This window comes from Chanos chanos, chromosome 2 (genome assembly GCF_902362185.1).
Source record: "Chanos chanos chromosome 2, fChaCha1.1, whole genome shotgun sequence".
Lineage (NCBI taxonomy): Eukaryota > Metazoa > Chordata > Actinopteri > Gonorynchiformes > Chanidae > Chanos > Chanos chanos.
In genome coordinates, this window is record NC_044496.1 from 56,090,257 (window position 1) to 56,114,577 (window position 24,321).

General features: G+C 42.2%; 1 protein-coding gene across 1 annotated transcript in view; it reads left to right on the plus strand.

The window, feature by feature from the left end:
- ahnak (AHNAK nucleoprotein) overlaps window positions 1–16,919 on the plus strand; it is a 32,314-nt gene extending 15,395 nt beyond the window's left edge. The window contains exon 6 of the mRNA XM_030766414.1: window positions 97–16,919. Coding sequence (XP_030622274.1) covers window positions 97–15,636 — 15,540 coding nt within the window. The 3' untranslated portion in view covers window positions 15,637–16,919. The remainder of the gene's footprint in view (window positions 1–96) is intronic.
- The last annotated feature ends 7,402 nt before the right edge of the window (window positions 16,920–24,321 follow it).

Here is a 24,321-nt window from a genome sequence, read left to right on the forward strand (position 1 = left end):
AAAACATATTGGGGGGGGGGGGGTGCTTCGCTGTGTTTCCCATATGAGTTCATCATATCTCAATAACTATAGTTTTTCTTTATTTATGTTTATTAGAGTGGTGATGATGAGGACTACAAGAGGATTTATACTAAGAAAATAAAGCCCAGACTGAAGTCTGAGGATCTTGCTGAAGGTGTAGATGTGCGAACAGAACGCCACAGCAGCACCAGCAGTGACGGCAGCACTATCACCACCATTACACGTCGCATCACTACCTACACTGTGGACATACCAGGGGGCAGTGACCAGCCACAGATTGATGTCTCAAGCCCAGAGTTCAAAATGCAGACCTCATGGCGTAGTCCAACAGAGGGAAGTTCGACTCAGATCAGAGTACCACAAGGCAGTCTCACAAGCAGAGGTTCTAGAGATGAGGTTACTGATGTGGGTGAAATCTCTCTCACAGGTCCGCACATCACAGGCTCTTCTGAAAAGCACTGGAGCACAGGACATGTCAAAACAACAACTATCACACGAGAAATAGAGGGAGGAGGAAAAGAGATTAGATTTAAAATTCCTGGCGCAGGATTGTCATTGGGAAAAGCGCAGGGTGAGACGGGACTTTCTGGGGTGATTCAGCAAGAGGATGGCAGCATTCAGGTTCCAGGTGGCCATGTGTCAGTCACAGAAGAAATAGGCATTGGTGGGGGAGTTGACAATTTTGATGGAAGAAAAAGAATTGGTGGTGTTGCGGGTATGGGGTTAGACGGCAGGGTAGACATCGGGAGAGGAAGTGAAATCACAATTGGTGAACAACAGTTGAAAGGAGCAGGAGCAGGAGGACAAGGATTTGACATCAATGTGAGTACCAGCACTGTTAAGTCTGGAGAAAGAGCAGGAGTAGATTTCAGGGTACCAGCAGCTGCTAAGCAAGAAATTTCAATTTCAAAGCTAGATATGAATTCTGGACTGAAGGGATCAAATATTAAGGGAGGCATATTATCAGGACAAATTAAGACCCCTGAGGGTGGCACTTTATCTTCTGGTTTTTCCGTTACGGCAGACGTACAAGATACTGACAAGCCAAAAATAAAAATGCCTTCATTTGGAATTACAGGAACTGTACTGGAGAGCCAAGATAAACATGTACATGTACCTAAATCTAACATTGATATTAACATGCCTGATGCTGAGGTTAAAGTTCGAGGGACTCATGTGGAAACACCAGAGGTGAACATTGAAGGTCCCAGTATTAATGTGGAAGGTGGATTTAAACAGCCCAAAGGCAAAATGCCTTCATTTGGAATCAAGGCCCCCAAGGTGACAGGCCCTGATGTAGATGTCAGTCTTTCCAAAAGTGACATTGACTTCAAAGGTCCAAAGATCGAAGGATCAGATGTTGACATAAAAGGGCCCGAGGGGAAAATTAAAGGACCAAAATTTAAGATGTCCTCAGTCTCTGGTCCAAAGGTCTCCGTACCCGATGTCGATGTAAATCTTGAGGGTCCAAAAATAAAGAGAGATATCAATGTATCAGTTCCAAAGATTGAGGGTGACATAGAAGGTCCTAACGTAGACATTGAAGGTCCCCATGTGGAAGTGGAAGCTCCTGAGGGTGGATTTAAAATGCCCAAAATCAAAATGCCATCATTTGGAATTAAAGGACCCAAGATGGAGGGGCCTGATGTAGACGCCAGTCTTCCCAAAGGTGAAGTTGATATCAAAGCTGCAAAGGTAGGCATCAAAGCAACAGATATTGATATTGAAGGACCGGACGGAAATGTCAAGGGGCCCAAATTCAAGATGCCAACAATTTCAGGCCCCAAGATTTCCATGCCTGATGTGGACATTAACCTTAAAGGTCCAAATCTCAAAGGTGATGTGAATGTTTCAAGTCCAAAAATTGAAGCTGACATCAAACCACCTAAAGTAGATATTGAAGGGCCTGACATAGATGTAGAGGGTCCTGGAGGTGGATTTAAAATGCCTAAAATCAAAATGCCCTCATTTGGAAATAAGGGATCCAAGATGGACACTGATGTAGATGTCAGTCTGCCTAAAGCTGATGTTGAAATCAAAAGACCGGAGGTCGACATCAAAGCACCGGATGTGGAAGTTGAGGGACCTGAGGGAAAAATCAAGGGGCCTAAATTCAAAATGCCAACCATCTCTGGCCCAAAGATCTCCATGCCTGATGTGGACATCAATCTGAAAGGTCCAAAACTGAAAGGTGATGTGGATGTGTCTGTACCAAAGGTTGAGGGTGAAATCAAAGCACCTAAGGTAGACATTGAAGGGCCCAGTATGGATGTGGAAGGTCCTGAGGGTGGATTCAAAATGCCCAAAATCAAAATTCCATCATTTGGAATTAAGGGACCCAAAGTGGAGGGCCCTGATATGGATGTCAATGTTCCTAAAGCTGATATAGATGTCAAAAGACCTAAGGTAGACATCAAAGCACCAGATGTTGAAGTTGAAGGGCCAGAGGGAAAAATCAAGGGGCCAAAATTCAAAATGCCATCTATTTCTGGTCCTAAGATTTCCATGCCTGATGTGGACATCAATCTGAAAGGTCCAAAAGTAAAGGGCAATGTGGATGTGTCAGTTCCAAAGGTTGAGGGTGAAATCAAAGCACCTAAAGTAGATATTGAAGGTCGGAATGTGGAAGTGGAGGGCCCTGAAGGAGGCTTCAAAATGCCGAAAATCAAAATGCCATCATTTGGAATCAAAGGACCCAAGATGGAAGGGTCTGAGGTGGACATTAACCTTCCTAAAGCTGACATAGACATTAAGGGGCCTGAGGTAGACATTAACATGCCAGAGGTTGACACCGAAGGACCAGATGGGAAAATCAAGGGGCCAAAATTCAAAATGCCATCAATTTCTGGCCCCAAGATTTCCATGCCTGATGTGGACTTCAATCTGAAAGGTCCAAAAGTAAAGGGAGATGTGGATGTTTCAGTTCCAAAGGTTGAGGGTGATATCAAAGCGCCTAAGGTAGACATTGAGGCCCCCAGTGTGGAAGTGGAAGGCCCTGAAGGAGGGTTCAAAATGCCGAAAATCAAAATGCCATCATTTGGTTTCAAAGGCCCGAAGGTGGAGGGCCCAGATGTGGATGTGAACCTTCCAGAAGCAAAAGTGGATATCAAAGCTCCAGACATTGATGTCAAAGCACCAGAGGTCGATATTGAAGGACCAGATGGGAAAACCAAGGGGCCAAAATTCAAAATGCCATCTATTTCTGGTCCCAAGATCTCCATGCCTGATGTGGACTTCAATCTGAAAGGTCCAAAAGTGAAGGGTGATGTGGATGTGTCAGTTCCAAAGGTTGAGGGTGATATCAAAGCACCGAAGGTAGACATCGAAGGTCCCAGTGTTGATGTGGAGGGCCCTGAAGGAGGCTTCAAAATGCCCAAAATGAAAATGCCATCATTTGGTTTCAAAGGCCCTAAAGTGGAAGGCCCAGATGTGGATGTCAACCTTCCCAAAGCTGATGTAGACATCAATGCTCCAGAGATAGACATTAAAGGACCAGAGGTTGATATTGAAGGACCAGAGGGAAAAATCAAGGGGCCGAAATTCAAAATGCCATCTATCTCTGGTCCCAAGATTTCCATGCCTGATGTGGACTTCAATCTGAAAGGTCCAAAAGTGAAGGGTGATGTGGATGTTTCAGTTCCAAAGGTTGAGGGTGATATCAAAGCCCCTAAAGTAGATATTGAAGGTCCCAATTTGGAAGTGGAGGGCCCCGAGGGAGGCTTCAAAATGCCCAAAATGAAAATGCCATCATTTGGTTTCAAAGGCCCTAAAGTGGAAGGCCCAGATGTGGATGTGAACCTTCCCAAAGCTGATGTGGACATCAAAGCTCCAGAGATAGACATTAAAGCACCAGAGGTCGATATTGAGGGGCCAGATGGAAAAATCAAAGGACCAAAATTCAAGATGCCATCTATTTCTGGTCCCAAGATTTCCATGCCTGATGTGGACTTCAATCTGAAAGGTCCAAAAGTGAAGGGTGATGTGGATGTTTCAGTTCCAAAGGTTGAGGGTGATATCAAAGCCCCTAAAGTAGATATTGAAGGTCCCAATTTGGAAGTGGAGGGCCCCGAGGGAGGCTTCAAAATGCCGAAAATCAAAATGCCATCATTTGGTTTCAAAGGCCCTAAAGTGGAAGGCCCAGATGTGGATGTCAACCTTGCTAAAGCTGATGTGGACATCAAAGCACCGGAGGTCGATATTGAAGGACCAGATGGGAAAATCAAGGGGCCAAAATTCAAAATGCCATCTATTTCTGGCCCAAAGATTTCCATGCCTGATGTGGACTTCAATCTGAAAGGTCCAAAATTAAAGGGAGATGTGGACGTGTCAGTTCCAAAGGTTGAGGGTGATATCAAAGCACCGAGGGTAGACATTGAAGGTCCCAGTGTTGATGTAGAGGGCCCTGAAGGAGGCTTCAAAATGCCCAAAATCAAAATGCCATCATTTGGTTTCAAAGGCCCTAAAGTGGAAGGCCCAGATGTGGATGTCAACCTTCCCAAAGCTGATGTAGACATCAAAGCTCCGAACATAGACATCAAAGCACCAGAGGTTGATATTGAAGGACCAGACGGGAAAATCAAGGGGCCAAAATTCAAAATGCCATCTATTTCTGGTCCCAAGATCTCTATGCCTGATGTGGACTTCAATCTGAAAGGTCCAAAAGTAAAGGGGGATGTGGATGTGTCAGTTCCAAAGGTTGAGGGTGATATCAAAGCACCGAAGGTAGACATTGAAGGTCCCAGTGTTGATGTAGAGGGTCCTGAGGGAGGGTTCAAAATGCCCAAAATCAAAATGCCATCATTTGGTTTCAAAGGCCCTAAAGTGGAAGGCCCAGATGTGGATGTGAACCTTGCCAAAGCTGATGTGGACATCAAAGCACCAGAGGTCGATATTGAAGGACCAGACGGGAAAATCAAGGGGCCAAAATTCAAAATGCCATCTATTTCTGGCCCTAAGATTTCCATGCCTGATGTGGACTTCAATCTGAAAGGTCCAAAAGTAAAGGGGGATGTGGATGTGTCAGTTCCAAAGGTTGAGGGTGATATCAAAGCACCGAAGGTAGACATTGAAGGTCCCAGTGTTGATGTAGAGGGTCCTGAAGGAGGCTTCAAAATGCCCAAAATGAAAATGCCATCATTTGGTTTCAAAGGCCCTAAAGTGGAAGGCCCAGATGTGGATGTCAACCTTGCCAAAGCTGATGTGGACATCAAAGCACCAGAGGTCGATATTGAAGGACCAGACGGGAAAATCAAGGGGCCAAAATTCAAAATGCCATCTATTTCTGGCCCTAAGATTTCCATGCCTGATGTGGACTTCAATCTGAAAGGTCCAAAAGTAAAGGGGGATGTGGATGTGTCAGTTCCAAAGGTTGAGGGTGATATCAAAGCCCCTAAAGTCGATATTGAAGGTCCCAATTTGGAAGTGGAGGGCCATGAGGGAGGCTTCAAAATGCCCAAAATGAAAATGCCATCATTTGGTTTCAAAGACCCTAAAGTGGAAGGCCCAGATGTGGATGTCAACCTTTCCAAAGCTGATGTGGACATCAAAGCTCCAGAGGTCGATATTGAGGGACCAGAAGGGAAAATTAAGGGGCCAAAATTCAAGATGCCATCTATCTCTGGTCCCAAGATTTCCATGCCTGATGTGGACTTCAATCTGAAAGGTCCAAAAGTAAAGGGAGATGTGGATGTTTCAGTTCCAAAGGTTGAGGGTGATATCAAAGCACCTAAGGTAGACATTGAAGGTCCGAATGTGGAAGTGGAAGGCCCTGAAGGAGGCTTCAAAATGCCGAAAATGAAAATGCCATCATTTGGTTTCAAAGGCCCTAAAGTGGAAGGCCCAGATGTGGATGTCAACCTTCCCAAAGCTAACGTTGACATAAAAGCTCCAGAGATAGACATCAAAGCACCAGAGGTCGATATTGAAGGACCAGATGGGAAAATCAAGGGGCCAAAATTCAAAATGCCATCTATCTCTGGACCAAAGATCTCAATGCCTGATGTGGACTTCAATCTGAAAGGTCCAAAAGTAAAGGGTGATGTCGATGTTTCAGTTCCAAAGGTTGAGGGTGATATCAAAGCACCTAAGGTAGACATCGAAGGTCCAAGTGTTGACGTAGAGAGTCCTGAAGGAGGTTTCAAAATGCCCAAAATCAAAATGCCTTCATTTGGTTTCAAAGGCCCTAAAGTGGAAGGCCCAGATGTGGATGTCAACCTTCCCAAAGCTGATGTGGATATCAAAGCTCCGGAGATCGACATCAAAGCACCAGAGGTTGATATTGAAGGACCAGATGGGAAAATCAAGGGGCCAAAATTCAAGATGCCATCGATCTCTGGACCAAAGATCTCAATGCCTGATGTGGACTTCAATCTGAAAGGTCCAAAGGTGAAGGGTGATGTGGATGTGTCAGTTCCAAAGGTTGAGGGTGATATCAAAGCACCGAGGGTAGACATTGAAGGTCCCAGTGTTGACGTAGAGGGCCCCGAGGGAGGCTTCAAAATGCCGAAAATCAAAATGCCATCATTTGGTTTCAAAGGCCCTAAAGTGGAAGGCCCAGATGTGGATGTCAACCTTCCCAAAGCTGATGTAGACATCAAAGCACCAGAGGTTGATATTGAAGGACCAGATGGGAAAATCAAGGGGCCAAAATTCAAGATGCCATCTATTTCTGGTCCCAAGATCTCCATGCCTGATGTGGACTTCAATCTGAAAGGTCCAAAAGTGAAGGGCGATGTGGATGTGTCAGTTCCAAAGGTTGAGGGTGATATCAAAGCACCGAGGGTAGACATTGAAGGTCCCAGTGTTGACGTAGAGGGCCCCGAGGGAGGCTTCAAAATGCCGAAAATCAAAATGCCATCATTTGGTTTCAAAGGCCCTAAAGTGGAAGGCCCAGATGTGGATGTGAACCTTCCCAAAGCTGATGTAGACATCAAAGCACCAGAGGTTGATATTGAAGGACCAGATGGGAAAATCAAGGGGCCAAAATTCAAGATGCCATCTATTTCTGGTCCCAAGATCTCCATGCCTGATGTGGACTTCAATCTGAAAGGTCCAAAAGTGAAGGGCGATGTGGATGTGTCAGTTCCAAAGGTTGAGGGTGATATCAAAGCCCCTAAAGTAGATATTGAAGGTCCCAATTTGGAAGTGGAGGGCCCCGAGGGAGGCTTCAAAATGCCGAAAATCAAAATGCCATCATTTGGTTTCAAAGGCCCTAAAGTGGAAGGCCCAGATGTGGATGTCAACCTTCCCAAAGCTGATGTAGACATCAATGCTCCAGAGATAGACATTAAAGGTCCAGAGGTTGATATTGAAGGACCAGATGGGAAAATCAAGGGGCCAAAATTCAAAATGCCATCTATTTCTGGTCCCAAGATTTCCATGCCTGATGTGGACTTCAATCTGAAAGGTCCAAAAGTGAAGGGCGATGTGGATGTTTCAGTTCCAAAGGTCGAGGGTGACATCAAAGCACCGAAGGTAGACATCGAAGGTCCCAGTGTTGATGTAGAGGGTCCTGAAGGAGGCTTCAAAATGCCTAAAATCAAAATGCCATCATTTGGTTTCAAAGGCCCTAAAGTGGAGGGCCCAGATGTGGATGTCAACCTTCCCAAAGCTGATGTAGACATCAAAGTTCCGGAGATAGACATCAAAGCACCAGAGGTCGATATTGAAGGACCAGATGGGAAAATCAAGGGTCCAAAATTCAAAATGCCATCTATTTCTGGTCCTAAGATTTCCATGCCTGATGTGGACTTCAATCTGAAAGGTCCAAAAGTAAAGGGAGATGTGGATGTTTCAGTTCCAAAGGTTGAGGGTGACATCAAAGCACCGAAGGTAGACATCGAAGGTCCCAGTGTTGATGTAGAGGGTCCTGAGGGAGGTTTCAAAATGCCCAAAATCAAAATGCCATCATTTGGTTTCAAAGGCCCTAAAGTGGAAGGCCCAGATGTGGATGTCAACCTTCCCAAAGCTGATGTAGACATCAAAGCTCCAGAGATAGACATCAAAGGACCAGAGGTTGATATTGAAGGACCAGATGGGAAAATCAAGGGGCCAAAATTCAAAATGCCATCAATTTCTGGTCCTAAGATTTCTATGCCTGATGTGGACTTCAATCTGAAAGGTCCAAAAGTAAAGGGAGATGTGGATGTTTCAGTTCCAAAGGTTGAGGGTGATATCAAAGCCCCCAAAGTAGACATTGAAGGTCCCAGTGTTGATGTAGAAGGTCCTGAAGGAGGCTTCAAAATGCCGAAAATCAAAATGCCATCATTCGGATTCACAGGTCCCAAGGTTGAGGGCCCTGATGTAGATGTTAGTATTCCCAAAGGTGAGATTGATATCAAAGGTCCAGAGATTGACATCAAAGCACCAGATGTCGGACTTAAAGGACCTGAAGGAGAAATCAAGGGGCCAAAATTCAAGATGCCTTCTATATCTGGCCCAAAAGTCTCATTACCTGATGTAGACTTAAGTCTGAAGAGTCCGAAGGTAAAGGGTGACATTGATGTATCAGTTCCAAAGGTAGAAGGTGACATTAATATACCCAAAGCAGACATTGAAGGACCAGGCATTGAGATGGAAGGCCCTGAATTTGGTGTGAAGAAATCCAAGTTTAAAATGCCAAAGTTTGGATTCAAAGGACCTAAGATAGACAGTCCTGATTTGGAAATCAATGTTCCCAAAAGCAACATCCAAGGCCCTGAAGTAGATGCTGCCGGTCCAAATGTGAAAGTTAAAGGTTCCAAATTTAAGATGCCATCCATATCCTTGCCAAAGTTTGGGTTCAAATCATCCAAACCAGAGCTGCCAGATGTAAATATAACTGTGCCTAATCCAGATATTGATGTAAAAACACCAGAGATTGACATCAAAACTCCAGATGCTGATATTGAGGGACCCGAGGGTAAAATTAAAGGGTCAAAATTCAAGATGCCATCTATCACTGGTCCAAAAATTTCCATGCCTGATGTGGACTTCAATCTGAAAGGTCCAAAACTTAAAGGTGATATGGATGTGTCAGCTCCAAAAATTGAAGGTGAAATAAAAGCACCTGATGTAGACATTGAAGGTCCCAGTGTTGATGTAGAGGGCCCTGAAGGCGGGTTCAAAATGCCCAAAATGAAAATGCCTTCATTTGGAATAAAGGGACCTAAGGTGGAGGGGCCTGATGTAGATGTCAGTCTACCCAAAGGTGACATTAAACTGAAGGGTCCAGAAGTTGACATCAAAGCACCAGATTTTGAAGTTGAAGGTCCTGAGGGCAAGGTCAAGGGGCCAAAATTCAAAATGCCATCCATATCTGGCCCAAAGATCTCAATGCCTGATGTGGACTTCAATCTGAAAGGTCCAAAACTGAAAGGTGACATGGATGTGTCAGTTCCAAAGATTGAGGGTGACATAAAAGGTCCAAAAGTTGATATTGAAGGTCCCAATATGGAGGTGGAAGGTCCCGAGGGTGGATTTAAAATGCCCAAAATCAAAATGCCTTCATTTGGAATTAAGGGACCCAAGGTGGAGGGGCCTGACGCAGATATCAATCTTCCCAAAGGCGACATTGATATCAAAGGTGCAGACATTGACATCAGAACACCAGAGTTTGATATTGAAGGACCAGATGGGAAAATCAAGGGGCCGAAATTCAAGATGCCAACAATTTCTGGCCCAAAAATTTCCATGCCTGATGTAGACTTCAATCTGAAAGGTCCAAAAATAAAGGGAGACATGGACATGTCAGTGCCAAAAGTTGAGGGTGATATCAAAGCACCTAAAGTGGACATTGAAGGTCCTAATGTGGAGATGGAGGGCCCTGAAGGAGGGTTCAAAATGCCCAAATTCAAAATGCCAACATTTGGACTCAAAGGTCCAAAAGTGGAGGGCCCTGATGTGGATGTCAATCTGCCAACAGCTCATGCTGATGTCAAAGCTCCAGAGATAGACATCAAGGCACCAGATGTTGACATTGAAGGGCCAGAGGGAAAAATCAAGGGGCCAAAATTCAAAATGCCATCTCTATCAGGACCAAAGTTGTCAATGCCTGATGTGGACTTCAATCTGAAAGGTCCAAAAATCAAAGGTGATGTAGATGTTTCAGGTCCCAAAATTGAAGGAGATATTGAAGGCCCCAGTGTTGATATAGAGGGCCCTGAAGGCGGGTTCAAAATGCCCAAAATCAAAATGCCATCATTTGGTTTCAAAGGCCCTAAATTGGAAGGCCCAGATGTGGATGTCAACCTTCCCAAAGCTGATGTGGATATCAAAGCTCCAGAGGTAGACATCAAAGCTCCAGAGGTCGATATTGAGGGACCAGATGGGAAAATCAAGGGGCCAAAATTCAAAATGCCATCTATTTCTGGTCCCAAGATTTCCATGCCTGATGTGGACTTCAATCTGAAAGGTCCAAAAGTAAAGGGCGATGTGGATGTTTCAGTTCCAAAGATCGAGGGTGATATCAAAGCACCGAAGGTAGACATTGAAGGTCCCAGTGTTGATGTAGGGGGCCCTGAAGGAGGCTTCAAAATGCCCAAAATGAAAATGCCATCATTTGGTTTCAAAGGCCCTAAAGTGGAAGGCCCAGATGTGGATGTCAACCTTCCCAAAGCTGATGTGGATATCAATGCTCCAAACATAGACATCAAAGCACCAGAGGTTGATATTGAAGGACCAGGCGGGAAAATCAAGGGGCCAAAATTCAAGATGCCATCTATTTCTGGTCCCAAGATCTCCATGCCTGATGTAGACTTCAATCTGAAAGGTCCAAAAGTAAAGGGAGACATGGACGTGTCAGTGCCAAAGGTTGAGGGTGATATCAAAGCACCGAAGGTAGACATTGAAGGTCTCAGTGTTGATATAGAGGGCCCTGAAGGAGGCTTCAAAATGCCCAAAATCAAAATGCCATCATTTGGTTTCAAAGGCCCTAAAGTGGAAGGCCCAGATGTGGATGTGAACCTTCCCAAAGCTGATGTAGACATCAAAGCTCCAAACATAGACATCAATGCACCAGAGGTCGATATTGAGGGACCAGATGGGAAAATCAAGGGGCCAAAATTCAAGATGCCATCTATTTCTGGTCCCAAGATTTCCATGCCTGATGTGGACTTCAATCTGAAAGGTCCAAAAGTAAAGGGCGATGTGGATGTGTCAGTTCCAAAGATCGAGGGTGATATCAAAGCACCGAAGGTAGATATCGAAGGTCCCAGTGTTGATGTAGAGGGCCCTGAAGGAGGCTTCAAAATGCCAAAGATTAAAATGCCTTCATTTGGTTTCAAAGGCCCTAAAGTGGAAGGCCCAGATGTGGATGTCAACCTTCCCAAAGCTGATATAGACATCAGAGCTCCAGAGATGGACATCAAAGCACCAGAGGTCGATATTGAGGGACCAGATGGGAAAATCAAGGGGCCAAAATTCAAAATGCCATCTATTTCTGGTCCCAAGATTTCCATGCCTGATATGGACTTCAATCTGAAAGGTCCAAAAGTAAAGGGAGATGTGGATGTTTCAGTTCCAAAGGTTGAGGGTGATATCAAAGCACCGAGGGTAGACATTGAAGGTCCCAGTGTTGACGTAGAGGGCCCTGAAGGAGGGTTCAAAATGCCCAAAATGAAAATGCCATCATTTGGTTTCAAAGGCCCTAAAGTGGAAGGCCCAGATGTGGCTGTCAACCTTCCCAGAGCTGATGTGGATATCAATGCTCCAAACATAGACATCAAAGCACCAGAGGTTGATATTGAAGGACCAGGCGGGAAAATCAAGGGGCCAAAATTCAAGATGCCATCTATTTCTGGTCCCAAGATCTCTATGCCTGATGTAGACTTCAATCTGAAAGGTCCAAAAGTAAAGGGAGACATGGACGTGTCAGTGCCAAAGATCGAGGGTGATATCAAAGCACCGAAGGTAGACATTGAAGGTCCCAGTGTTGATATAGAGGGCCCCGAGGGAGGGTTCAAAATGCCCAAAATGAAAATGCCATCATTTGGTTTCAAAGGCCCTAAAGTGGAAGGCCCAGATGTGGATGTGAACCTTCCCAAAGCTGATGTAGACATCAAAGCTCCAAACATAGACATCAATGCACCAGAGGTCGATATTGAGGGACCAGATGGGAAAATCAAGGGGCCAAAATTCAAAATGCCATCTATTTCTGGTCCCAAGATTTCCATGCCTGATGTGGACTTCAATCTGAAAGGTCCAAAAGTGAAGGGCGATGTGGATGTTTCAGTTCCAAAGGTTGAGGGTGATATCAAAGCACCGAAGGTAGACGTCGAAGGTCCCAGTGTTGATGTAGAGGGCCCTGAAGGAGGCTTCAAAATGCCAAAGATTAAAATGCCTTCATTTGGTTTCAAAGGCCCTAAAGTGGAAGGCCCAGATGTGGATGTCAACCTTCCCAAAGCTGATATAGACATCAGAGCTCCAGAGATGGACATCAAAGCACCAGAGGTCGATATTGAAGGACCAGATGGGAAAATCAAGGGGCCAAAATTCAAAATGCCATCTATTTCTGGTCCCAAGATTTCCATGCCTGATATGGACTTCAATCTGAAAGGTCCAAAAGTAAAGGGAGATGTGGATGTTTCAGTTCCAAAGATTGAGGGTGATATCAAAGCCCCCAAAGTAGATATTGAAGGTCCCAATTTGGAAGTGGAGGGCCCCGAGGGAGGGTTCAAAATGCCCAAAATGAAAATGCCATCATTTGGTTTCAAAGGCCCTAAAGTGGAAGGCCCAGATGTGGATGTGAACCTTCCCAAAGCTGATGTAGACATCAAAGCTCCAAACATAGACATCAAAGCACCAGAAGTCGATATTGAAGGACCAGACGGGAAAATCAAGGGGCCAAAATTCAAAATGCCATCTATTTCTGGTCCCAAGATCTCTATGCCTGATGTGGACTTCAATCTGAAAGGTCCAAAAGTAAAGGGGGATGTGGATGTGTCAGTTCCAAAGGTTGAGGGTGATATCAAAGCGCCTAAGGTAGACATTGAAGGTCCCAGTGTTGATGTAGAGGGTCCTGAGGGAGGATTCAAAATGCCGAAGATTAAAATGCCTTCATTTGGTTTCAAAGGCCCTAAAGTGGAAGGCCCCGATGTAGATGTTGATCTTCCAACTACCAATGTTGATGTAGAAGTACCAGATGTTGATATTGAAGGCCCAGAGGGAAAAATCAAAGGGCCCAAATTCAAGATGCCATCTATATCTGGTCCAAAGATCTCCATGCCCGATATGGACTTCAGTATAAAAGGTCCTAAATTCAAAGGTGATGTTGATGTTTCAGCTCCCAAGGTCGAAGGAGACGTCAAAGCTCCAGAGATAGACATCAAAGGACCAGAGATTGATATTGAAGGACCAGATGGGAAAATCAAGGGGCCAAAATTCAAAATGCCAACAATTTCCGGTCCGAAGATGTCTATGCCTGATGTGGACTACAATCTGAAAGGTCCAAAAGTAAAGGGAGATGTGGATATTTCAGTTCCAAAGGTTGAGGGTGATATCAAAGCACCGAAGGTAGACATTGAAGGTCCCAATGTAGAAATTGAAGGTCCTGAAGGAGGTTTCAAAATGCCAAAAATCAAAATGCCATCATTTGGAATCAAGGGTCCCAAGGTGGAGGGCCCTGATGTAGATATCAATCTTCCAAAAGGTGACATTGACATTAAGGGTCCAGAGATTGATATCAAAGGTCCACATGCTAGTATTGAAGGACCAGAGGGGAAAATCAAGGGGCCAAAATTCAACATGCCTTCTATTTCTGGTCCTAATATATCCATGCCTGAAGTCGATCTTAACGTAAAAGGCCCAAATCTTAAGGGAGATGCAAGTCTCAGTGCTCATGTTGAAAAGCCAGAAGTAAAGTTCCCAAAATTTAAAGGTCCTACCTTTGGAATAAAGTCTCCTAAAACAGGAGCTTCTGCAGCTGATGTTGGCAGTGGGGGGTTAAACATCACAGGTCCAAAAGCTGAAATTAAGACTCCTGGGGTCAACATAGAAGGACCAGATGTAGACATTAACATGCCAAAAGTCAAGAGTCCTAAATTAGATGTAAATCTTCCCGAGGTTGACACTGGATTAGATGTCCCTGATGTGGACATCAATGTGAAAGGAAAGAAGGGCAAATTCAAATTACCCAAAGTGAAAGGGAAGTCAAAGAAGCCTGACTTTGGTGCAACAGTTGAATCTGATTCCAACTTACCTGAGGTTCACATGAAAGGTTCAAAGCCAAAGAAGCCTCTGTTTGGAAAATTACACTTTCCTGATGTGGAAATTGACATCAAGTCTCCCAAAGTTAAAGGGGGTGGTTCAGCATCAGGCACTTCGCGATCTTCTGACTTGGACTTGCCATCAGCAAGCATAAAAGCAGAAGCTCAGGGTATTAATATTGAGCAACCAGATATTAGCATGGAGGGGCCAGACATTAAAGCAAAATCATCCAAAATTAAGATGCCAAAGTTGAATGTCTCAGGAACCAAGCTAAAAACACCTGATTTACATGCAAAGGGCAGCAAGTTAGATTCACCTGACTTGAGTGTTAGCGTAGATGCTCCAGATATCAGTGTGGAGGGTGCTGGCTTTAAAGGAAAGGGCAGTGCTGAAGGCAACATTGAAAGTTTAAAGGGAGGCATGAAGGGACCAGGTTTAAGTATGCCTTCCCTTGATGTAAAGGCTCCCAAGATTTCTGCTCCTGAGCTAAGTTTAAAAGGTCCCAAAACAAAAGGAATCTCTGAAGGTGAAATTAAGGGGCCGTCAATCAGTGGTGATCTAAGTTTCAATGGACAAAAACCCTCTGCTGAGTTGAAAGACGTCAAAGGTAACATTGAGATTGGTGCAATGGAATACCCTGAGGCCAAGGTAACAATTCCAAAAATCAAAGTTCCTAAGTTTGGGATTGCTTTGCCTAAGATGGAAGGGCCAGAGGTAGGAGTAGATGTGGGGTCAGAGGGATTAGCTGCAGGTGGAACAGTCAATGTGCAGACACCTTCTGCTACAGGCAATGTTAGCACTCAAAGTTTAGAGATGCATAGCCCAGAGCTGAAAAGTAGTGGTGGGAGGGTGAAAGTTAAGATGCCAAAATTTTTCGGCAAATCAAAAACCAAGGGTGGAAGTGCAGCTGATCTGACCCTTGAGGGTGCAGATGTTGAAGTTGGAGGCAATGTTAAAGGGTCAAAAGGTTTAAGTTTGAGTTCTGGTGAATTGCTAAGTGGCAAGATGGCAGTTGAGGGAGGTCAAGGACTTAGCGTGTCACCCAAGAGCAAATCTGCGTCTCTAGATATTTTGAAAAAGTCAAGACACCGGTCATCCTCACTGAGTGATGAGGGAAGTCTAGGCTCTCCTACTTCTCCTGAGGGGCACTTACAGGCAGAGGGTGGCAACATATCTGTGGACATTAGTGGAGGCAAGGTTAAAGGCAAGAAAGGAAAGTTAAAATTTGGCACATTTGGTGGATTTGGTGCAAAATCCAAGGGCTCATATGAAGTGACACTTGGTGAGGAAAGCGAAGCAAAGGTTGAAGGAGCAGGTGGTGTTGTTCTTCCCTCTAAGAAATCAAGAATGTCTTCATCATCCAGTAGTGACAGCGGGACAAAAGGCGGTTTCCGTTTTCCGAGGGTCGAAATCGCTATGTCACCGAAAAAATAATACATAATATCAGTCAAATGCACTAATGCTCTGATGCATGCATATTCTGTGCTTTTCATAAATTTTTTCAAGAAATCAAAACCTACACATTTTGTTATTGAACAAGACTGCTTCATCTCTCAATGTACACCAGCGCACTGCTACAAACACAGAATTTATGTTAATTTCATATCTTCTCCAAAGCCTCCTGGTTTTTTTTATTCACTGGGGTACATGTCATGTTCTTTTTTTAATCAACATTAAACTGTAAATAAGATGAATCTGTAATTGTAATTTTAAATGTCTTCTTTTGTAAATAGTAAAATTGAATCCAGTCTACGCAATATCCATCTGAACTCCATAGTGCCTTAGATAACTATTTGACATGAAACAGAAAAATTGGTCAAAATCTGGATTTAATACATTTTGATATGGTTAGTTGTTTTATTTTTGTACCTTTGAATTTTTTTTAGGGAAATGGCTGAGGAAGAATCTTTTAACACCAATATTACTGTTTTCACTACCAGTTTTAAATATTATGTTTACACACCTATACATATTCAACAAGAGGAGACATTTTGTTCTTTTATTATGAAATGATGCATTTCTTGTGTTTTTGCAGCTTTAGATATATAATCAATGCTGTATTGTATCTACACACCAGACCTGACAAATTACATTTGCAAGTACAGCAGTGCTAGCAAACAACCCTAACAAAAGTCTTTAAGTGTCTATTGTACAAACTGTAAATAAACTCTTGTTGCAAATTAGAGACATAAAACAAGTCACTTTTAAATACCAGGGACACCAGAGTTCAAGTATTCTAAAGCAATTTTGTTTGAATTTACACAAAATGGCATATGATTGTGATCTAAATTATTTATCAGATGATATTGTTTATTTAGGTAACAGGCAGGCATAAATAAAACATGAATTTAAGAAGATGTTTTAATGAAATTGTCAACCGATTTTCCAGTTGGTTGTTGGAAGACCAACGCAAGTGTTCTCACCTCCTCAATTACCATTACACTGAGATGAATCTCTCTCTCTCTCTCTCTCTCTCTCACACACACACACACACAATTCTCAATGGAAAGCTATGGTGATGTGAGTTGTGAAATAACTAAAGAAATGCTATAACTATTTGAGTAAAGATTTATGCTGTGTCACTTTCAAAAATAATACATTCTGCGGTGCTCTGAACAGCACTTGGACACATAAACTGCCATTTCCCCATTTATTTACTGTTTTTCTTCTTGTTTTGTGTGAGCTGCAAAACAAAATAAACAAGTCTATTATTAGTATTTGCTGGTGTGCTTATTTTTGCCAGATACCTTTATGATAATATTTGATTCACAACACCGATGTGACCATGTCTTTGATTGACGTGTTTGGTCATGAGTTGTTCTTTTAATAAAATAAGACCAAAATGCACATGCGTGATGCATGAATGATCTCATCAAAATATGTCTAATACTTTAGTACTCTTTGTTCGATGATTTAATCCATCAATAAAAAGCCCAGGCGCAAACACAGGGAGAGACGAGAAGCATGGCAGCGATGAGCTCATCCTGATTGCGCAAGCCCTCAGAAACTTGGCGGAATGCGGGCAATAAGCATGTGCCTCTCTCTCTCTGTATGTCACCAATGTAATGTTTGTAGACCCCTTCATTACATGCCCTTGCCTTCCATAGTCTGGGTAACTTATTTCACATATGTGTATAAAGATATTTAGGCTCGCTGGTCTCGTCATGCCCTGTGATGGACTGGCGACCTGTCCAGGGCGTTTCCTTGCCTTTTGCCCAATGAGCGCTGGGATAGGCTCCAGCTCCCCCTGTGACCCTGATTGGGATAAGCGGCTTAGATAATGAGTGAGAGTGAGCAGTCTCGTCATAAACTGCAATGAAAAATCAGCAAGAGAGGCAGCTATCTGCCGCACTGAGGGGAGTGTGTCTTGAGCCCACGTAATTGGTGACATGAGCTCTCCCGCTATGTTAGCTAGCTCCAGAGCTCTGTTGAGAGAGACCAGCTAGCTCTAACAAAAACGTTTTTTTTTTATGACTTTCATCCCTGGCAATTCAGATGGATATCTCCCAAGTTTGACTCTTGGTGGGAACACAATTGCCTTTGTCCGAATGTCTGTGTTGTGTTTTACTCACAATAAATGAATGTCTCATTTTCACATCTCTCTCTCTCTCTGTCTCTCCTCAGCATTCAGTCAGGAAAGGATCTGGGGCAAGTCAGGAAACAGCGACAAGATCCTTCCAATAGTTCAATACAATTGTCAAAAACTGTCATAGCATCCTCGCCGCACCCCCAAGAAATTTGATTAGAATTTATCAGATGTGACAGCACAGCGTTTCAGTGTTTTGTGCTTTCGGTCCGTGTCTGTTTCATTTCAGTGGCTTGCATTAGCCCTGTTTACACTGTGGGCCAAACCTGGTGCTTGAACTTAGTTCCTGGCCCCAGGGAATGTTTACACTGTACTGGGCTAAGCTTAAACAGGGCTTTAAGAGGAACCTAAGCCCTAGTAAGAAGCCAAGCTCAACGGTCATGGCCAGAGGTCCAAGACCTGGTGCTTACATGTCACGATGAGTGGTTACTATGGTTACGGTTCTATTAACGCTTTCTAGTAAGAGGCGACTAACTAACTCCAGCTAATTAGCTAACGCTAGCTCATAACAGATCTATAATATCACATTACATTATATACAAAAAAAAAAAAGGGGCAAATAAACGGAGACAATTTTGGACAGCAAACGAGACAAGGGTGCTATTACAAATTTGGGGTAATAAAAACATTCAGCATCAGTTTGAAGGAATAGTTTGGAATGATGCTGTTTATAAGTATCTTTTCCATTATAGGTTTCCGTATTTTTCTCAGTCGCATTTCAGATGTGATACGTTGTGTTCTTAGTCTTAATGTGGTGGACTCGTCTGGACGTGTACGTGACAGGTTGTGTTTATATAATGTAGCACTGTAATAACAAGGAGGAAGTCAGTGTTTGGCTCCATTTGTTCTTAGCTGTTGTCAGCAATGTTTTGTTTATCAGTCCATGGAATGTTGTATGGTGTCTCTATGGTTGCGAATTTTGCCGTTGGTTACGTGGCCCATAGTGTAAACACAGTAGGAACTCTAGCCCTGGTGCTTGTAGCCCAGGACAAAGCTCTTTGGCTTACGGTCCCGGGCTGATGGCCCACAGTGTAAATGGGGCTATTGTATTGCTCACTGGCCTCATCTGGACTTAATTATGATAATTATGTTGTTCTGTAAACGTTCGATAAGCAAATGATAAGCAAATGATAAGCAAATTCCGTGGTTTGCTGGATTTTTGCTTCTTTAATTTTGATGAAATACAACATTTTTAGTGGCACGTTTATCATCGCACAGTAATGAACAGGGTCAGTTTAAAAAAATGTGCTGAACTATGCCACTTCAGTGCTGTAGATGGCAGTAATCAACCAACATTAACTGTTCATGGTTTCTGCACATAAGAGAAGAGGAAAACTGACTACACTAAAATGGAGAATGGTGCCACTGCATGATGTGCTCCACATGCAGAAGTTGTGAGTGAATAGGTTAGACATGCCCCATCCAGCTTATCACTCCATTTCTAAATGTGATACAGACTTGGCTAACAAGGCCCACAAGAACATGTGGAAAAATGGTGACCGGATTTGTCAATGCCATAAAGTTAGAAATAAACTCAGGGCAGTAACATAGCCGATTAACATACATACCTAACGTACACGTTGGCTTTATTTTTATTAAAACTGATGGTGATATCTTCATGGTGATATCTTCTGGTCTGTAGTTGCAAATATCCAAAATGGTCTTGGCGGCAGATAAGATCATAATACAAGATGGTGCAAAGTAGCCCATGTGCCTAATAAAAGCTGATGAAGGATCAGAATCTCTTTGATCTCACACCATATCGATAGCACTTAAAATTACAGTTCTCATTCCCTCTGTAGTACCGAATACAAATATGCACTGGGCTTTCAATACACTGCTGCTGAAGATGACATTACTGATAGGGCCGCCAAAGACACCTTTTTATAAAGAGCATCATCACAAAAAACCCCCACCCAAAACAAAACAAAACACTCAGATAACTGACTGGAATCGTCGAGTTTGTGAGCTACCCTCTTACAATTTTAAACAAATACATAGCTTCTGAAGAAGTTTTCAGTAATTAGCATAAAAGTATGAATTTACTGGACTGAAACAGATATTTCACAATCATTGCTTTGCACACACTGTTATGACCTATGGCCTCTTGAATACGTTACAAAGTTACAAAGAGATGACAGTTCTGCGGTTGAGTTCTATTTTTTTTTCTCTCTCTTCGTCATTTTCATAAGGACATGAGCATGTCCTTAGTGGCGGAAAAGACTTGCCTTTGACTAACCTGCCGCTAGTTCATAGGTTGATGAGTTATGAGAAGTGGGGTTAAAATGCTTTCACTCGAGTGACCTCACATCCCCCCTGTTCATCCCCATATGCCTTATTCCTCTAGGCACACACTTTCCTCAGTTTGTCTCCGAACATCCTGGAAGTTGGCTCTTTCAGTTTCCTGTAGCATATGTATTTTAGCTCGCGTCAGTCTCTCATATAGCTCTGAAATAAACGATCTGGTCATAGCGTGTTTGTTTCTTAATAGACCCGTTTACTGGACGTGTCGGCATGAGTGCTGCCTTTATTTTTTGCATTTCTTCCTGTCCTCTTTTTAGTTTATTAGGAAAACCATGGTATTTATCCCTCCGTTCATTTCATTTCATTAGTTCTGTTTAACATTCATGCCTTCAAGCAGTTTTGTTTTATTTATCGTATTCTGTATCCTGAAGTTTTTTGCTTACATTAACAAAAATTACACCAAAGAAAGTTTTAAGCTTGCAATACTGTGATTTCTATTCAGCTCTGGAATTTGGTCGTGGAGTATTTTGTGTAGTGGGAGCACTCACCTAGAACAAGGGTGCAATATTTATGTCATGACAGCATTAACAGCACTGACTCTCTTTCAGTTTTAGAAATGGGAGATATTATTTTGTGTTTTGAAATTGCTTGAAATTACTGTTGAAATACTGTTGTCATTTTCCTCATCATTATTTTTAAAACTTATTAACCTTATGTAATTCCTTCTTTTCAGTCAACACACCAAACCAAAGTATGGTCATTTTTATAAGGAGAATGTTGATTTAACTCCAAGTCTATTTACAGTGTCAGATCTTTACTGTTCTTTTTTTTTTTTTTTTGGTACCGAGGCTTAAAGGGTCAGAGAAATACAGAGTTTGTCGCCTACAAATTTTGTTTTCAAGCATCATCAGCAACTGGGTTTTCTAATGTTATGCCCAGTTATATCTGCAGTCAGTGATGAGTTAGAGTCATGCCTTTGAATAAATATCTGCATCTATTTTGTCTCAGTGTACAGGTGTTAACTTAATAGTTCATCCAGAAAGTGACAGACAACTTAAAGTAAATGGGAAATTTTCTATTAGTTTGAGAGGGCTGTCAGAGGTGCAAAAATCGCAAAAAATAAAGGTACCAATAAACCACAACAAACAACATATATGTGGAAAATCTAAAAATGAATGCTAGCATGAAAGCTCTCCTGATAAAGTTTCCACTATCAAGTTGTTTATGAGCGTGCATGAAACAGAGTGGAAATATTGTTAATTTCAGGACACACAGTAAAGCTGTCAGATCTTTCTAACTCTACAGAGGTTGCAAGCTAAGAACACAGGAAATGAGCCTAGAGATCCTGGTCGTTTCAATGTGATTGTTCAGCTCAGGAAAAGGAAGGAACATATCAGGAATTTCCTTTCTGAGAGGAAAGTGTGAGTCCTTTCGTGTACTAAAAAAATTGTCAGCAGACCAGGAGAATTTGAATGAAGATGGAAAATGCTACAGTTCCCTGAGAACCTATGATGCCAAGTTTTAGACCTGACTCAGGACAACTAGAGAAGGAATACAGGAACACAAATAGCTTCAACACATTTTATTTGCATATTTTGAAGGTAAGAAATGTGTGATTATTTTTTATTTTGTGGTTGTGAAACACTGAAAGATGATAACATCTTGTGATAAGCTAACTGCGGCTTTTTAGCTGCTCCATGTGATATGCAACTGCAACTTAACTTTTTATTTATTTATTTTGCTGACCCAAACAGTAAACAATTTTCACTTTTGGAATATTTATTAGTGTGAGATTAACAATCTGTCATGCAAATGAACAAAGATCTAGAGCAGCCATAGAAACTGCCTGTAACGATATTCTACTGAACTTGCATATGGTTCATAGTCAAAGCATGTGTTCCCTCAGTGTACTCTTAAAATTCATTTAACTGTGGCAAAATATTCATATTAAACTGGGACTCAGAGAATAGAAATATTTGAAGAGCAAGGGTGAAAATGTAGGAATTTCCAACCATTTCAAATCCCATTCTGCTGCCATGTTTGTTTTTCTTTCTTGCACTGTGATGTGCACTTCTCTCCTCCTTCAGTCAGTCTTTCAATCTGTGCTCCCTCCACCTCTTCTCTGTTTACTCTTTCACCCTTTTTTTTTTACCTCTACTTGGCACTCTGTCCTCCTGCTGCTCTCCCCACTCCGTCTGGCAATGATAGGAATACATACATATATATATATATATATATATACACACACACACACACACACACATATACTTTTAATCCTGTCATTGAGTCCCTCAAGTACTATGGCTATATTGCTATTTTATCATTAATAAGACAACTGAGAATAGTTCAAGTCTCTCCTGACCCAACATTCTCGAGATTATCTAGCTATCTTGCTAGAGAGCTGTCATATTACTGAAGCAAGTTAGGTAGTTATCACTAAGTATCAAAAAAGCAAACAAACAAACCACATAAGCAAGTGAGGTGTTTGTTGTAATAAGTGGTTTCAGAGAAAACCATGTACATCAAAAAGAGGGCAAACCAAACGGTTACTTCTCTCAATTTCAGGTGCATTACAAACCATAAAAGTAGATTATGGGGGAAAAATAGCACCGTTGACAAAAGTACTACTTTTCACATCACAAGATGTGAAAACCTGTTTCCACTCCAGGCTGGCAGAGATATTAGTTGAGGTTTAGTATTTATTTATCTCATGTGCACAGAGATTACTGTCATTTTCCGCCTACAATAATAAAATATTAATAATATAATAAAATATGACCTAAATTGAGAAAGACGGAACACTATGGGGTAAAAGGATAAAATCTGTCACTTTCCCCTTTTTAACACATGCATTAGAGCATTAAATAGAGCATGTTTTCTTGTGTGGTTGCTGCAGCCATCAGCTGTGTTATTTAAATGCTACAAGGTAAGCAGGCAGGTGAAGAGTCATGTGCTAGCTCCTCTGGAGACGCAGGCGCTGGCTGGTAATATGGTTAGTAGCAGCCTGGACTGACATCTCATGTTTCAAGGGGAGCTGAAGCAGATGGTGTCCTTGACTCCTGCTGGAAAAAAAAGAGAGGTTATCGCAAGCATTAGTTTGTTATGATTCATATTTGGTAAATGATCCTATCATATGCACTACTGGTCCTTTAAGCCCTCAGTGAGTCCAGCACCTGCAAAACAGCGGCCATTCCTGAAGTAACCCCATTTTTACTGGAACCGAGGCCAAAATGCAGGCATACTTGTGTTTGTCAAACAGTGCAGTACCAGCCTATTTAACTCAAACCAGTTTGTGATTCCTTTGTCCAAAACTGACCAGTTTCCTACAAATGCTGTATTGCGACTATACTGTCGATGAGTACTGAAGGATGGACATTGTATGTATAACAGTGCTTTTGGTTTAAGTCATAGCTCTGACATAACTCTAAAATTTATAATTAAGAGGACAGGCTGTTGCCTCAGGAAGGTATGAGAACATCTTTCTCATACATTCCTGAGGTGTGGCATATTTTCTTTTCTTTTTTTTAACTAAACAAAATATTTAGTAGTCTCCTTGTGGGGTTGGGTTTTAATTATTTGCTTGATTAAAGAAACAAGCATGAAAAAAAATGTGTGCTTACCATAGGTCGTTTAGAATGAGGGCTAGTACCTCTGGCTGCTGAGAATGTCACACATAGCGAATCTCAGATTTGAATTTGTGAATAGTCTCACTCATCTATTAATTCAGAACAACAACAGCAGAGACACCTGAGATGAGATCCATTCCTGAGTATATTAGTACTCATGAGTCACAAGTGGAGTCTCTTTGGTTGTTTACTCTGTATATTCTCATCACATTAGCTTTGATTTTTTTTGTCTAATTGGACTCCAGTGTTATGTAAATTGCACGGGCTGAAGGGCATCTGGAAGGGCATCAACAAAATAATGGTTGCTAATGCTTTCAAATAAAAAGTATTTGGATGATCTGTTTTAATAATCAGAGTAAAAAAGAAAAAAAAAGAAAGGAAAAAAGAGAAAAAGAAAGAAAAGAAAAGAAAAAAAGAATTAAAAAAGAAAGACAGGAAAAAAGGCAGGTTTAGTTATAAACTAGCATATGCAAAAAAAAAAAAAAAAATGTCAACACCATCAGGCATGTCAAATGTTGACATAATTTGGGGAAACTAGTCTTTAAATACTTTAATTTGAGGACTGTTGAAGGAGCATATTGAGCTAAATATAACTGGAAATTAACAACTCATTTGTTTTACATGTCAGCGTTTATGGAGTAGCATCCCACATAATGATTCAAT